Genomic DNA, 17,403 nt, shown 5'->3' with positions numbered 1-17,403 from the left:
GGGCCACTGCCCCGCCCCGCCCGGCGCGGTGCCGCTGCTATGGCAACGCCGCGCCGCGGAGCTGCCGGACAGCGGCGGCGGGCAGGGCCGGGGCCTGGCAGAGCCGGGCGGGAACTCCATGCCGAGGAGGCTCGGGAGGGCCTGCGGACTGCCCGGGAACGGCGCTTGTCCCTGGTGGGGGAGCTGTTCCTCAGGTGTCATGGCAGGATAACCAGGCAAAGGGACAAGCGGCTCTGAAGGGACGCGCTCCATTACATGCGAATAACGATTGTACTAAGGGAACGAAAAAAAGCAGAAAAAAAAAAACACCAAAGAGCACACCCACCCCCAATCAAATCAAAAGTGCAGTAAATGAAGGATCAAGTGTTTCTAGTCCTAGTCTTGGACAGATGGAAAAACTGTGTTGACTGTGAATTAACCCATCTGGAACATCTCGCAGGAGCACAGACTTGGAACCAGGCTTCTGCAGCCATGCTGCTTCAGGAAAAGCTGTCCTTCTCTGAGAGCCACTCGTGACAGGGGTATGGCAGATCCTACACCCACCACACACCTGGACCACATCTCATCAATGTGCACAGCACAAGCAGAGTAGATCTTAAAGCCCAGAGATTTAGGCCTCAGCAGTGCTCTAACACTGGTGCAAAGAATAAACAGGAGACAAAACCAGGCCTCACTGATACACAAAGTAAAGGAAAAGTCAGAGTTTCTTACCTGAGTTTTACCTAAGCTAGCAACGTAAATGTTTCTTTCCTCACTTACATGATTGAGAAACAAAGAAAAAAATATTTCATTGCACCTCTGAAGAACAGCATGTTTTTGAGTGGCTTGCTCAGCAGAACTACGGGAGGTACCTTCTTCAGTGCAGTTTAACTGCATGCTCATCAACATCTATGTTCATAGAGTGCTTTCCATTAACATACTAAGAAGTATCTGTTAATTTGCTCCCTGCAGAGAAAAAAAATGCATGTATGTGAACATGAGTGAGGAAGTACAGTCATTTACAGGTTTGATTAGGGCTCTATTTTAGCATACATATTTCTACAGAAAAGGAAAAGTCAAAACCAAAACAAACTATCCATAAAGCTTCACTATATTCTTATTCTCATTCATATTTTTATTGTCCATACTAATTATTTCTGTGACACATACTATTTTCTATGCTCAAGATCCCTCATGCAGAAATTGACACAAATTCCATTTTTTACTACACTTCAGAGTCAGCATGAGTCCATTTATCACTGTCCACAGTTTACTAAATAAGGTCAAAAGTCAGCAGTGTTAAGTTCCTCACTCTCCACCATGCACATATTTCAATACACATCTTGAGCAACATTTGCTTTGACCACAAACATTTAACAAATTTGAAATACTTTGCCCTGTTATTTGAAAGACTGAATTAAAACCTGTCTCCTTAGTAAGGAAAGATGAATTCTGCCAAGAAACTGCCATCAAGTCTGAACATCAAGCAAAAACAATCTCCTCATCTGTCTCTCTGTGCAAATCCTGGCAATCTGGTGTTCTGCTGTATGCCAGATCCCAAAATACTCATGACCAATAGTTCTTTGGCAAAGCCTCAGGTTCTGCTGTTAAAAACAACTTCAGGTGAACACAGTGCTATACCACCTGTCTCACAGCTGGTACCCTGTAGTTATCATCCAGTGGATCAAACCTTTCCAAAACACTTACTTGTGGGTCATTTCAAGATAGTTATATAAACAGCACCACTGACAGAAGTAGAGTGGATGACTATCCCAATTTACAGCATACTCTGTAAAAATGCATCTCCATCTTTTTGTCATAGACTTAGACTAGACATTTAGCTTTAAGAAAACAAATCTGATTTATTTCAGTCATGCTGGGAATAACTGTCAATATCTTATTTTGGTTTTGCTGGGTTGGGTAAGATGTATCAAAAAGGACATAGCCCATTTGATGATACACTTCTCTCAATCAGACCTAAACCCATAAAAATAAAACTTTCTAAACTGGTATCGTAAATGTGGAACGCTAATTTTACAGAAAGTGTTAAGTGCAAGAGACGATGACCTGAAGGTTTATTTGCTTTAATGAAAGCATTTTCTGTTTTTAAAACTTGAAAGTCAGTTTCAATGTTCCTACATCTCAGGACACTAATACCAATGTAATGCATGTGATTTTGACCTGGTGTATACACCGTCAGCTCAGGTATTGAAGTCAGAAGTTTAATGTCCATTTGGCTCCCAATACAATCAGATGAAACAGGCAGATATTGTTTATGCCACCAAGCACATTTGCTTCCCTAACTTTTAAAGAGGGCACTATTTCTATTTCATAGCAGTAGAAAAAGGTGCCTGTCTACATCAAAAATAGCCTTGAGCAGCTGTAACAGATCACTGCAATACAAATAGCCTGTACAGGTGTATACTGGTTGTTCTGATAGGCTCTGTAACTAAAAAGAAAATGAAGAACTTTGAACCAGTGTCTGCTCCTTGGCATTTTTTTTTCCCACTGCCAGTGTCTCTCTTCCTTAGCCCCCACTTCCCTCAGAACACAGCCATATTTTGGCCATTACACTCAACTGAGGCACTAAAACTCCTCCACTGCCCTCCTTCCAACTGCTATAAGTAAAGTGTTCTCACCCCCTTCCTTCTGTAGGAAAGAAGGAACAGCAGCTACCCTGGACATTTCTGACTTGCCTCAGCACTGCTCTCAAGGCTCTAAGTAAAGCAACTGGAAGCAACATCTGCCACCTTCTCCCTGTTCCAAGAGTATAAAATTCACACAGAGTAACATATATCTGCATAATAAATATTTTGTTCTAAAGGCAGAAATCAGTCATAAATGGTATTCAGGAAACTGACTGATGTGGAAAATACAGAAGTCTGCTAAAACTGCTACTGAATGGTCACAATTTGGGTAGAATGCCTAACAGAACAGAACCACTTCAAGTCCAGTGTTTCAGGTTGCCACAGTAATACAAATGCTAACATAAATATATATAAACACAATACAATTCTATATTACATTCTTCCACTACCTAAAACAACAGGTGCAGGACTTCAAAGCACAGCGTCACGCTTCATGTAATTTTACAACACTTGTAACCTCACCAGGATGGTCCCTTTTTTGAGAATCTTTAATCACACCAATATTCCTGAGACACTGGCCAATGTCAACAGAGTACAAATTAAAATACCAGCTCAAGAAATACACGTATTCTCACATAAATAACAATGTTTCTGATTTAGAATATGTTTTACAGCTACACTGTAAGTTACTAATTGTAGTAGGATGGAGGAAGTAAGTCATATTCATTGATAGGACGATTTATCACAGGATTAATTTACCACTACACTACAATACCACACTACAGGTTTATAATTTTTCCAATTACCTTGTTTGTTCAGCCCAAACAAATATTTCAAAATAGTCTGAAAATATTCAATGTACACATGTAATGTTAAAAAGAGTGTAAAAAGAGCGTAAAAAGAGTGTTCTACATGACATAAAATCTGCCTCTGTGCATCCAGGTGGAGGTTTTCCAAAAAAGATGCCTGACAGAGTATCTAAATTCACTGTCTTAGTTTCAGATGTGCCAAACACTATGAAGAATAAGAAAAGAGGAAAGCACATAACCATAACCATGTAACACAACCATTTCAGCTTTGATGGAGAACAGAAAGATAAGAAGTTAACAGATGTTGACCATATGGAGCTACTGAAGTTGTTTAAAAACCCATCTTCTAGATTCAGTAGATACTTCCAGACAAATATTTCATTTAGTTAGGAGTAACTTTAAATCAAGTACCAAAAGCATGTTTTAACATTCAGGCCACCAATATTTCACAGAAAGCAAAAATCACAACTTGTATCAAAATGATATAAAAATATATCTAATCATATTTGTTGTAATACTATCAAAAAATAATAATTCATATATCCAATCTTTTAGCAATTCCATAGATGTTCTGAGTGAAACAGAAAAATGTCTGGTTAATAATATATTGAAGAGAACTAAGATTCCTGCTGATGCCCTCAAAACACATCCCTCTGAAGAAGTTCTGAAAAAGTTCCTTTTTTTTTTTGTTAAGAATCTTGCATTGTTCCTTGCACCAGGTGTCGAATCTTCTCAGCATCTTTTTCTATAGTTTTATTTTTAGGATCAATCTTGAGAGCTGCTTCATAATCCTGGAGACCTAATATAGATACATTAATAAGAATGTCAATTAGTAATGCAAGAGCATCCTCTTTAGCAACTCACTGGAAATAACAGCTCCCTAGTCATATGCATAAAGTATTCATCTTGAGTTTTGCTATTGAGCAAGACGGAATCAGAACATTATATTTAACTTTTGTCAGTAAATAAATTTATATTTTGTTTATATTATTTTACAAAACATTTTAGTGGAAACACTCTACCACATAAACATTTTTAGGTATTGAAACATGAAAACAGAGCCTCTTTGTTCACATAAATACACATACTTGCGCATGTGCATGAGGGGAGTGTTCAAAAGTGTTCTGCTGAAGAGAGGAAAATTGAATGAAAGAGCATGAAAACAAAAACAAACAAATGAAGAGAGACATGAACTGTGAATACTGGAGCTTGGGGACAAAAAAGCAAACCATGAGTCAGCAAGTAAAATAAAATCTTGTTTAATTCTCTTTTTTGTAAGGTTTCCACATGCAAATGAAGCTGTAAGGAAATGACAAGGTAGAAAAAGGTAACCAATGTGAAAAAATTAGTATCAACATTTTGAATATTCTTGACTTTCTATTATCGACTTCCACTTGTAAATTTGCCTTACAAAGCTAAACTGATTCTCTTAGACAACTCCATAGGGACACTTAATTCAGATATTTTCACAAAAATCACACGTACTTGATGAAACATTTTGCTTATCAATATGGGTTTCCTACAGCATTGTACAAAGATATGTTACTAAGCGCTTCTCAAGCAAATATTTTAGAACTATTTCAGGTTATTTTAAGTTCATTTGTCCTATAGTTGAAAATACTGTAACTATAATCTCAAAACCAATAAAACATCTGCTTCATGAACAGCAAAACTAGTGCAACCTAGTTTCATGTCAATTTGCATCCTACATTTGAATGCTTCCCAATGCAAATACCTCATCTCTGACATCTCATTTGTTACTCGCTAATACCTTCCATGGCCACCAAGCTGCTATGGTCATTACGCACAGAAAGACACATTACCCAATAGACCAAACAGAGGATACACAACTCACTAAAGCCTTTTCCTCAAAGGAGAAACTGATTTGTACTCCTTAAATTAGGAGTACAATCAATTTGCTTAAAACTCATAAAGATTTTTCAAGTGCAATTGCAATTATCCAGTAAATTAAAAAAAAAATATACCAAATGTAAGGAATGTGGTATAAAGGTTCATAACAAAAAGCGACATAGATTGTATAGGCCTCCTTTAAAGTCCCTCCTGAAAAAATATAGGTGTGGGCAGCCTCACTGAGCTAAACAGAAGTACTTGCATGTCACTATAAATCCATGTGCATGTTTTCACAAAATCAAGGTCTCACCTTCAGTATATAATTCCAGCTGACAAAACGCTGTGCCACGTCTCACATATGCTTTTACTCGAGCATTCTCGTTATCAGGAACAGGTGGTGTCAGCAGTTCTAGTGCCTTTAAAATTAAAACACGGAAAATATTTATAAGTAGATTTTCCATCATTTGGGGATTTTTTTCCTCACTTCAACACACTTCTCCCACCTAATTACTATTATTATGTGGTAACAAAATAACTATTCAAATAGAAATAGAAAATAACTATTCAAATTTAACTATATTACTTGTGAATCTAGTCATTAAGATTTGTATCTGTCACCCTACAGTTTGCTAAATACAGTTTCATTGCCATGGCTAAAAACTGACAAATAGCGTGTTAAATGTTTATTACATTTAAATAATGTCTTCTATTTTCATACATAATATTACATACCATACTATTAAAAAAAAAGCACATGTGTTAAAGCAGAAAAAAGAAGTTTCAAGCCTCAAGTAATTATTAGTTCAAAAAATAACAACTCTGGGACAACTGTCTTCAAATTATTCAGGTGTCATTTGATATCACTCCTCTTCCATTGCGCAAATAATGGCTGCTAAAACATCGAGATGATACAGCCCTTCTTTAAAAATGTCTTGTTTGTTGCGGGTTTTTTTGATGTATCCTCCTCATCACCACCACCTTTTTTTTTCTTCCCGCCAAAAGAAGAAAACCACAACATAATACCAAAGGTATTGTCGTGGTTCAGCCTCAGTCGGCAACTAAACACCACGCAGCCGCTCGCTTACTCCCCCCACCCCTGTGGGACGGGGGAGAGAATCGGAAGAGCAAAAGCACCAAAAAAACCAAACTTGTGGGTTGAGAGAAGAACAGTTTAATAATTACAATAAAATAATAACTATAGTAATAATTATTATGATAATAATAATAATAATAATTATAATATAATAAAAAGGAAAAGGGAAAAAGGGAAAAAAACAGAAACACAAACGATACAACTGCTCACCACCTGCCGACCACTGCTGCCCGTCCTGAAGCTGCGATTGCCGCCTCCCTCCCCCTGCCAGCTCTCCCCAGTTAACATACTGGGCATGACGTTATATGATATGGAATATCCCTTTGGCTAGTTTGAATCGCTCTCTTAGCTGTGCCACCTCCTCTCCCGGCTTCTTGTGGACCCAGCAGAGCATGGGAAGCTGGAAAAGTCCTTGACTAGTACAAGCACCACCAGCAACAATGAAAATATCGGTGTGTTATCAACATTGTTTTCATACTAAGTCCAAAGCACAGCACTATGCCAGCTGCAGTGAAGAAAATTAACACTATCCCAGCTAAAACCATGACAGGTATCTTCTTTTTTCTGCTCAAAGTTGTCCCTTTTTTCAAGTGTATATGTTGCTACAATATTTTACCTGTAAATAAACATGTACTGAGTCAACACATGGCCATTCAGCCCAAACATGTGGAAGTACGGTTTCAGGATTTTTCTTTGTTGTTGCTTTGTTTTAAATTTCTGAAAGTTCATTAATCAACCACTATCAAATTGTAATATTTCACCATGGCTTCATTATATCCATTTTGAATCACACTAATAAGTATTTACAGGTCTACTTGAAAAAGAAGCATCACAGTAATAGATCACAGTCATGTATAAGATGGCAGTCTGAGAACCTATATATTTATACCTTAGAGGAATCTTCAATAGCTTTATGTAAATTACTCAGTTTCAGGTGGCAAGCAGCACGATTCAGGTACAGTAGGGGAAGCTTATTATTTAGTCGCACTGCGAAGTTATATGCATTTACAGCTGCAAGATAGTTTCCCGTTGCAAACATTTTGCTAAGTATAAAACAAAAGGTGAAACATGCACTTTAAACAAGGTGATACATCACAAAATAAATACCTACTTATTGTTAACAATCTGCTTTCAAAAATCTGAAGTTTTAGCAGCTTTTCCTTGGAAATGGCCATTTACAGCCTTTCCTGAGAACAACATAGGTGAAGTTCAGTCAAACTTGATGCTGACAATATAGCATATAGACACATAACAAAATTAGTCACTGCTTAAAAGCAATGACGAACAGCAAGAGGTGGACACATCTATGCAGACACAGGATTAATTCTGAATGCTATGTATCTGATTATGATTGCCTAATCAAACAGTTCTGCATAACACAGAGCTATAAAACATTCCAATATTTTTATCTAATTCCAGGAGTTTGTTTTAGACAGATGTTTAACCTCTCAATAAAAAGTACAAATGAAAGGAAATCCACCAAGGTATAATATTGCACTGACTTCACTGTCCTCACAGAAAAATACACATTATGTGTCCACAATGATTTTGATCATCATGAGCTTCAGGAATTGCATCTTGTTACTTTATCAGATTCAAACCCCATAAGCTGTCAATAAATTCGCTACTATGTAGACATTCACCATCTGTGCCTAGGATAAATAGAAAATATCAAAACTAAACAATAGACACACACTATATAACTAATATTTCACTTTAAATACATGTTCAAATGGAATCTAACTTACTTTCCTTTGTCCTTTAACCAGTCTGCATTCTTCTCCTCTTCTTTTAAATCGTCCAGCTCAGACAAATCAGCACTTACTGTTCTTCGAGCTTCTGCTTGTTTACGTAGCCACTGTAAATATACAATGTGCAAGTATTATTTCTGAAGGCAAATTCTAATCCAAAAAAGGATTTTGCTTTCATCTATTCACTCAATGCTATCAAAAGAATTCTATTTGCCACATATTTTGGACAGAGAGAAATACTTAGTAATGTCAGGTATGAAACACTTCCAAGTTTCCCTAAATATTTTATTACTATGTGAGAAGTAAGGTTACTGCATCACTAATACATTTTTGTTTGCTTGTTTGTTTTGGAACTTCCAAAATGACTCTTTGTGTTCATTCAATAGAGCTCAAAAGGGCTAACTGTGACCTTCTTTTTAGGAAGGCAGAACTTAAAGAATCTTAAATATAAGAGTAAAGACATTTCAGATTTTGTATTTCAAGGAATTCAATTAATATTGCTGCCTTTTTCCTCCCAAAAGAAGGAACATGCTATTTATTAATCTGCACAATCATGTTTGGTGAAAATAATTTTTATATTAAAGTGTTTCTTTAAATCTAAGTGTCATGGTTTTAGCTGGGATATAATTAATTTTCTTCACTGTAGCTGGCATAGTGCTGTGCTTTGGACTTAGTATGAAAACAATGTTGATAACACACCGATGTTTTCATTGTTGCTGGTAGTACTTATGCTAGTCAAGGACTTTCCCAGCTTCCCATGCTCTGCCGGGTGCACAAGAAGCTGGGAGGGGAGGTGGCACAGCTAAGAGAGCGATTCAAACTGGCCAAAGGGATATTCCATATCATATGATGTCATGCCCAGTGTGTTAACTGGGGAGAGCTGGCAGGGGGGGCAGTTATCACGACTCAGGGACTGGTGGCATCAGTCGGCAGGTGGTGAGTGGTTGCATCATTTGTTGTTTGGGTTTTTTCCTTCCTCCCGATGTTTCATATATATCTCTCTCATCATTTTCTTTTTCATTATATTACTATTGTTGTTATTACTTTTTTACTTTAATTATTAAACTGTTCTTATCTCAACCCATGAGTTTTCTTACTTCAGCCCTTCCAATTCTCTGTCCTATTTAACAGGGGTGAGGGGAGTGAGCGAGTGGCTGTGTGGTGTTTAGTTGCTGACTGGGCTAAACCACAACAGTAAGACTGCCTTCCTTGGAAGATAAGAATATTGCACAGGTAACATTCCTTGGAACAGGTAACATTTTTGTCAACTTCCTGAATAAATGGTAAATAATTGAACACCTTGGAAGACAGGAGAAGCACCATACTAAAACGGAGAGCAATCCTTACCTCCTCCTCTTCTGCGACATGAGATTCTCGCAGAGCTGTGGGAAAAACTCGTGATGTAAAGTTGATTTTAATTGTAGCAGCAGATCGAGGAGCTGGTAACTGTTCTTCCTTTAGGTTTTCTGAAAACATACTACAGGAACCATGACCTATGAAGAGAATTGGAGCACTGGAAATGAAAAATTAAGCAAACGGGACCTTTTCTGGTCTTCTACCAAAGTCCAAAGTACACCTAATTTAAAAATTCTGCACATTAGAACTAAACCTCTAATAGCTTAAGAAAGGTTTAGACTTGTTCTTTTGAAGGGAAGGTTCATAAATGTTTGTTCTTCATGTATCTTGCCATCTAGCTCCATTATCTGTCACAAATGAACTTAAACTCCTCTTACACCACTATCTCTGTCCCTTATATACTTCTCTGACAGGGCAATTGCAAGAGCTAAAACTAACCTTACCAAAACAAACACACAAACAAAACAAAAATGAAATATTTTCTGTTGGTTTAGTTACCTGCATTGGCTGTCTGTGAGGCCAAGACATGGGATAGAGAGAGTGAAAGGAGACTGCCTATTTCTATGAAAACCAGCAGTTAGGTAACTTAAGGTTACATGAACTCCACCCTCAGAAAGTCTGCATTACACTGTCAGAAAAGCTTTCTGTTTTACTTTTTTAAAGCTTAGAACAAAACCTGCCTTTGTATTTCCAAAGACTTAAACAAGAGCTAAGAACTCATATGCTTTAGCTCAAAAAATAGCCTGAACATAGAGACACTGAAATAGCTGCAAACTGAAAGAATTAGTTCAGTATGGTAGAGACAGAGATAAATGATGAATTAGAAATATCTAGGAGTAAAGTTATACCCACACTGTAAAGAATGATAAAATGCACTTCAAATAATACAACCTTTAGTAGGTTTGAGTCTGGTCTTAGAAGTTCCTTCATTAGGAATCCTAGTTTTGTCCATTTTTCCCTTTTCCTCCTCCTTTAATTGCTCTACTTGATGTAGTTCCCCTTCTTTTTGTACTCTGTTTTGTTTCTCAGCATCTTTTTGCTGCTTTTTCCATAACTGCAACTCCTCAGTGACCTTCCGCCGCTCCTTTTGTTTCAGATCTTCAATTCTTCTTCTTTCTGCTTCTTCTAGCTGTTTGAATGATAAACTTATGAGATATGTAACATCTGATAATAGTAAGATGATTTATTAAAAGTTACCATTATTTTCCCAGTTTCATATCCCAAGCATAGTGTCATCATTATCTCTGATAGTACAAGCAGAGTTATGAAAGATGCTTAAAAATTACTGGGAGAGTAAAGATTTCTGATTAGCTTTTAAAAGTAATATATTTTAACTATTTTACTACCAATACTAAGGTATGATCAGAAACATCCAGAAGTAAGTTTTACTTTTAAACAATGAAAATCCTAGCCATATTCCAACATAAGTCTCTGGATTATACAGAAGTGTAAAGTATATGGCTTCATTTTAATACATTATTTCTTATTTCTCCTCTTCTTTTTGAGATCATTACATAGGCAGAATAGGTACAACATTGCTACTGAGAAAGTCACTAACTTCAGTTCATGTTGGTCCAAATTGCATACACTATCTTAAAATTTTGTTGTATACTTTAAAAAAATCCTTTTAAAAACAAATGAGGTGACCAGACTTTTTATATACATAAAAATGTTGAAGAACACAGCTTAAAATACACATAAAACACAGAACGACAGATGCACACACACAAAATGCAATGAACAGCAAGTCTGATATAAAAAAGTAACAATGAATAAATGAGATTTTTTTTAAATCAGTATTTTTGACAGTGCTAAATGACTAAACACTTGTGCTGATGCAGAGGCCACAAAAGATTACAGTTTTGCCACATTACTGTAGTCTCCTTTCAATTGACAAAAACCTGAGCACCTCACCAATTTTTTTCATTTGCATTACAAATGGAAAATGGCAACTTCTAAGTTTTTTTTCTGTATCATTTTAATATTTGATAATAGTTGTATTTTTAAGTACAAAGAAATAACAAGGTTCACCATCACTATAATAAAAATGAGACCTTTTCATACATTTTAATGTTTATTTAACCAAACAACTGCCAGATTAGTTGGTAACTGTTTACATGTGTGTCTTGTAGAGTTCCTTTTAAGCTTACCTTCATTGTGGCCTCCAAAGCATGTTTTTTGTGTTTCTGTTTTGTAACTTTTTTTGCGTCTGTCTCCTCTTTTGCATTTTCATGGGCTTTTAAAACAGCATTCTCTCTTAGGTATTGCAGTTTCTCCTTGCTAGCTTAAAAAACAAATAAAAACTATTTTAGTAATTTAGGCCTGAAGTTTTACTGTTATGTACCATATTTATAAAACCAGGATTCCTTTTGCTACTTGGTCTGGGAAGACACAACATGGTTCATATTCCACAAAGCAGTCTCTATCAAGCCCAGCTCTAAAAATGAAAAACTAAGATTTGCTTACACACAAAATATGTTTTACATGAAACATTGTTTTGTCTTGCATGCACTAGAGCCAGATGATGTCCTTTGTCCGTTTTCCTATACTTTGTATTTTTAACAATGAACAACAAGGTTTAACTTAGTTGATATCTAGCAGCAGAAGTTTCACATTGCTTATTATAGTCTCTAAAATTCTGGCATAGTTTGGTTTTCTTACATGCTATCCACTTTTCACAGAAAATAACTTACCATTTTCTAGAGTTAGGGAATCCCACATGGCCACCTCTTTTTTATACAAAGTGAAGAAAATTATTCCATTTCCAATCTTTGCTGTGCTATTTGTGTCATCAATAGGAGCATACAAAATGGCTTCAAATAAGAAGGGAGGGATGCTAACCTATAAAAATATAATTCATATCTACTAATATTTACAATTTTTAATTAAATCTCACATATTCAACATACTCAGTAGAAGCATACAGTAAACCTCAAGAAACACGTTATTGACAAAACTAATTTGCCTGGTATCCAGTATGGAGGTTAAATGTTTTATTAGATCAGATAAAAGAGGTTGAAAAAGTTGGTTCTTCAGCACTGCAACAGAAGCCGTGGACCTCAAATTTAGAATTATTATTACTCCCGGTATAAGCAGTTTTGCATAATTCAGGCCATTTGTGAGAGAAAAGGCAGCTGGCACCTACTGAGTAGCAAGATCAGAGAAGAATGAAAAGTGGCAAAGCCATTATCTCTAGGGGGAACTGGTATTTAACAGCCTGCAGCATACAAAGGGGGATTACAGGTTAAATACAATAAAAGATTGTAAACTTGACAGCGCTGCGGTGGTACATCAAGCGTGTGCTTTTTAACAGCGCTACAAAGTAAGGCCAGGCCCTAGGCAGTGGGAGTGCAGTGCATTTCAAGGCGGCGACGCTGCACGACTGTCAGACAAGCGAGGGCGCGACCGGCCCACCTTCAAGTACTGGTCAGTGCAGAAGATGTTGGCGGCGGTGGCCCGAACGCCGCTCAACGGCAAGGAGAGGTAGACAGCGGCGGCTGACTGCCGCCAGATGTACTCCCGCAGCCACACCGGCATGGCGCGCTCGTTGCTAGGGGCCGAAGGGCTTCCGGTGCTCTCCAACACTTCCGGTCCCCTCCGCGCTGCCCCCGGAAGGCAGTGGCAGACCCAACCCCCGGCCATCGCCAATGGCGCCCCGCGCGGGGCACGCTGGGAGTTGTGGTCCCCAGGGGCGGCCGGGCCTACCGCGGGCCGGGCCTAGCCTACCGCGGGCCGGGCCTAGCCTACCGCGAGTCCTCCCCCGACACCACCGCCCCGGAGGGGCGTCCCCGGGGCCTCTGCGGCTTCCCTTCCGCGCTCCTGCCGAGGAACGCGGGGCGGTGGAGCAGGGCAGGCCGCCCACGCGAAGCACTCTTTCTGCAAGCCCTGCACGCAGCTTAAAACACAAAAACCGTCCCTGGGGCTCACGGAAACACCGCAGAAGTCAAGCAAACGTCGAGTGCCTCCGACTTCCTAAAGCTTGGCGAGCTCAGCTGACAAAACCCCACTGGAGATACCGGCCCACTGACTGACCGAGGGGCAGCCAACACAAGGCTCTGTCCTGGTTTTTGTCACTCACACCGAAGCAGAGTAGGAAGGAATGCAGCTGTGATTATCCAAATACATTTCCATGAAGAGACAAATTGCTGTTAGTTTGAGAATTTCTGGTAACAACTATTAAAAGCTGAGGGCTGATTTAGCAATACACTGAAACTTCCAGATGTCCTCAAAAAATAATTAGGTCATACTGGCTGCTCTGTGCTGTTGCCTTGTAATACTGCCTATTGTGCTGTCTTTGCCAAAAGCTCAGGAGGCAATTTGCACATTGTTGCTCAACCTTCCTCAAACAAACAGTAACGCTGTATCTGCCAAAATAAAGTCTACTACTTACAAAGCAACTGCTTGGGAATATGGGTTGAAAGGCAAGCCAAACACATTTGGATAAGCATTCAGGTATGTTTAAGTTCCTGAAAAGTATACAACTACTTAGAACTATTTGGAAAAAAAATCCAGAACCAAAAAGTCTAGTTTCCCCCTTTTCTTTATTTTAAGACATGACCATGAAAAATTGAGTTCCACATTGCACACATTAGCTGTGTATTACTGAACACTTAATTTTTATGTTCTACTATCTATATTCCAAAGCAATGTTCAAATGGTAGTGGTTACTATATAGAGTGTGTGTGTGTGTATATATATATATATATATATAAAGTAGATATCTGAGAGGTTTAAAACTGCTTCAGAGCAAGAAAACCATCCTAATTTATATGATTTCTGGGTTATTCTCCACCCTCACCCACATCAATATCATCTGGATGAATGCTTGCATGGACTGGAATCCAAGAACTGAACTAAATTCCTCATTCCAGCAGCATTCAAAAGTTCAAGAGGAAAGAGAATTAACTGAAAGTCAAAATGCTTTAGGTATTTTTGGCACATGTGACTTTTTCTTTATTTAAACCTTGCATGACATATTTTCAGACTTACTGTCAGGTCTGCACCATGGCATAAAGAGCCTTGCTGTCAGCTGCAGCAGCAGAAAGTGAGACTTCTGTGGTTTACAGTTCCAAACCTAGACTTAAACCATGACGTGTCCATAAACACACATTCAGTCTAAGAAACTGTAAGAGAAAATAAATAAGCAAATAAAAGCTGAGGAAAGATTCCTCCTGTGTGAAGAAAACTCCTCCTGTTTGTTTTAAACCTGTCTCGTGTTACCATTTAATATCTCTTAGTTGTCTGTATTGCAAGACAAACTTCAGGCAAGTGCATACAAGGATGAAACAAGGAAGATCTAAACACCCCTTCTGTGCCATGCATTTTTTTATAGACCTTACTCCACTCTAAGAGATATTCTTTTTTTCTAGAAAGATTCTTAGCTTATTTACATTTCTTTTACATAGCTTTATCTTCCTTGCTGACCTCTGAAGCTTTCCCAATTTTACTAGACTGAAAATAGATAGGTCAGAACTGCACACAGTAGCCAAAATCCTATTTGCCTGCTTCCTAGATGAAGTAATGGAAGAGTTGGGGGTTACAGGGGATGGTGTTTTCTTTTGAATCAGGGTGTTCCAATAGCAGCATTGGCTAAAATGATTGTAACATCATAATAACTCAAGATCTCCTACCACTCCAGAACGCAGCTGTAGTCATCCAGAATGCATCCTTCACTTCTGGAGAGTTCGCTCACAGACAGAGTTCGCTCACAGTCTTAGATTTGCTGAGTGCTGGTCTTCTGCCGTGTCATCCAGATGTCATTTTCAGTTTGATCACAGACAATATACTGAAATGAAGTAGCTTATTATCTATCCCTGCCAGGAACAATATACTGTGTATACACACTTCACATAGTTATGGTTACCTGTATTTGGTGTTCTCAAGTTACACAAAATAGCTCCAATACAAAAAAGTCTATTTACTTAAAAGCTAGATCTCCAACGCAAGCTATGTATTTCACTCATAGAAGACACAGGAAACGTCACTAACACATTTCTAAGCCAAAGTAGGTTTAGCTGCTAAAAGACACAAAAGGGACTGAGCAAGGTCTTGGATCAACCTTAGAAGACTTGTATTGATGTGTATCTGCAGAAACACCACCCATGTTATACACGTTCCACATTGCTAGCTTACTTGGACAAATGACTGAGCTCTCGCTATGATGCTACTGTGAAACAAACCAAAAAAGAGGTCCATTCAGGATCTTTCTTCTCTTGGTACTAACTTATCAGATAAAAGTGCAAGGAGATAAAATTTTCCCTGGAAAATTTATATTCCAGTCAAATTTTAATACCATTACTAATACTCTGGACCTTCCAGTTGCCAATACATGCACACATCTCTCCCAGGGGTTATTTCACTTCTAATGGCTTCAGAGGCTTTAATTATTGGGGGGGGAATAATGTAAGTATTTTATATTTTCTTATATTTAATAACTAACCTTTTCTTCTCCCATCCTATCTAAATTCTCTCTCATTTCTGTCACCCCATCATATTTTTATAAGAGGAGCATGAACATTTTATGAGATGCTATTTATTCCAACAAACTGTTTTGCACGTGTGCCTTGGGACCACCCATATCAGTTGCTTTTAAAGATTATTGGTAAGGTACTGGTTTGGTATGTGTTAGTTCTGGCATTTCAACAAACAGGAATATCTTAGTAATATTTTTATTAATTAGAATAAATAATTCTTTGCATAACCTCTTCAAAAGTGCAGAAAGCTCTAGAAAAAAACTATTCAGCCAAATGGTGTCTGAGCCTTCCCCCCACCCTGTAAGAAAGGAATGGGGCTTATGGTGCAAGACCTCTTCTAATCTGCTTTGAAGTTACCTCAGATCAATGCCTCTACAGAACAGCAGACCTCTCCAAGAGAGGCAGGCACTGTTTTTTCTGATCAATAAGACCTCATACTGTTTCTTGCAGGATTATGCCTACTCCAAATGCATTCTCACAGGCAAAACATTAGAAGACTTAATCTAGGCATTATATCATCTTCATAAAAATCAACAGCCAACTTCCCCGCAAAAATTATCTTTATTTTAAAAGAAACTGAAACCAGACAACAGAAAGGAACAAAGTTACATACAGTGCTAGACAAAAACTACTATATACATCTTCCAAGAACGCTTGAATCAGATTCTGATATATGTTCTTCTAAAAGGTAAAATATCACATCATTATTAACAAAAAAAATTAAATGTCAACAATCTTTATAAGCTTATATTTTGCACTGTTTGGATGGCATTAGATTGGTAACTCGCCTTTTTCAACTCATCTTTAACACTGAAAGGAGAATGTGGACAAAAAAATTCCAAGTCAGAAGGCCCTAAAGAACGCAATGTCTGCTTTAAGGGCCACTATCAAAAGCTTGGAGGAAAGGCTGTCTTTTAAGTAAAAATCCCTCAACAACTCCCTGTTATTTCACTTTTCGGAAAAAAAAAAACTATCAAGGCAGGCAAAAAAAAAAAAAAAAAAAAGAAGAAATATATTAAAAGGTTGCCCTCCTTAAATTACATGGAAGTTCAGATTAAATAATCCTTTAGAAGATGAGTGTCTAGGAGTAGACACTATCTCATGACTCCAATCCCAAACTGTCTCCAACACAGCAATTCCTGAAGTACAGTGCACAAACCTCCGAGTAAAAAGGTGCGGTTGGATCAAAAATTATTCTGAGGCAGTTTGTTTAACATGAGAAGGAAAATTAATCATATATGGCAAACAATACAAAAACGGGTATTCCTTATGATGTTGGGGTAAGCCATTTCTGAACCAGGAAACTAAGGGTGACGTTGAATACTTTAAGCTATAGACAGCACCTCTAAGGAGCTGAACACCATTCAGAATTAATTACCTCAGAACTGATGACACACAACACTAGGGCACTAAAGGGACCCTTTATTTCCATATAAAGCATAAACCAACAAGAAATCAGAGGAGTTCCATACAAAGAAGTGAATGTGCATAACTCATAGTGTA

General features: G+C 37.9%; 2 protein-coding genes across 3 annotated transcripts; one reads left to right on the top strand and one right to left on the bottom strand.

Moving 5' to 3' along the window:
• Nucleotides 1-1,424: 1,424 nt before the first annotated feature.
• Nucleotides 1,425-1,774, top strand: PIERCE2 (piercer of microtubule wall 2). The gene is given in 2 exon segments (XM_075100953.1): nt 1,425-1,683; nt 1,686-1,774. Coding segments are annotated over 2 exon segments (348 nt in total).
• A 47-nt stretch (nt 1,775-1,821) lies between these two features.
• DNAAF4 (dynein axonemal assembly factor 4) lies at nt 1,822-13,116 on the bottom strand. 2 transcript variants are annotated; one of them, XM_075100319.1, is made up of 9 exons: nt 12,842-13,102; nt 12,121-12,268; nt 11,578-11,711; nt 10,319-10,556; nt 9,419-9,564; nt 8,069-8,178; nt 7,210-7,363; nt 5,538-5,643; nt 1,822-4,175 (listed from the first exon to the last, which is right to left on the bottom strand). In XM_075100319.1, the coding sequence occupies exons 1-9, from the start codon at nt 13,067-13,069 to the stop codon at nt 4,066-4,068; spliced, it is 1,374 nt and encodes a 457-aa protein (XP_074956420.1). In that variant the 5' UTR covers nt 13,070-13,102; the 3' UTR covers nt 1,822-4,065. The 2 variants fall into 2 exon arrangements, with proteins under 2 accessions (XP_074956420.1, XP_074956419.1); XM_075100318.1 differs by lacking the exon at nt 1,822-4,175 and adding an exon at nt 4,259-4,675 and having other exon boundaries at nt 12,842-13,116.
• Between the last annotated feature and the right edge of the window lie 4,287 nt (nt 13,117-17,403).

This window comes from Phalacrocorax aristotelis, chromosome 7, assembly GCF_949628215.1.
Source record: "Phalacrocorax aristotelis chromosome 7, bGulAri2.1, whole genome shotgun sequence".
Classification (NCBI taxonomy): Eukaryota; Metazoa; Chordata; class Aves; order Suliformes; family Phalacrocoracidae; genus Phalacrocorax; species Phalacrocorax aristotelis.
Note: the sequence above shows the minus strand (reverse complement) of the source record. Positions and strands in the feature narration are given on the sequence as shown.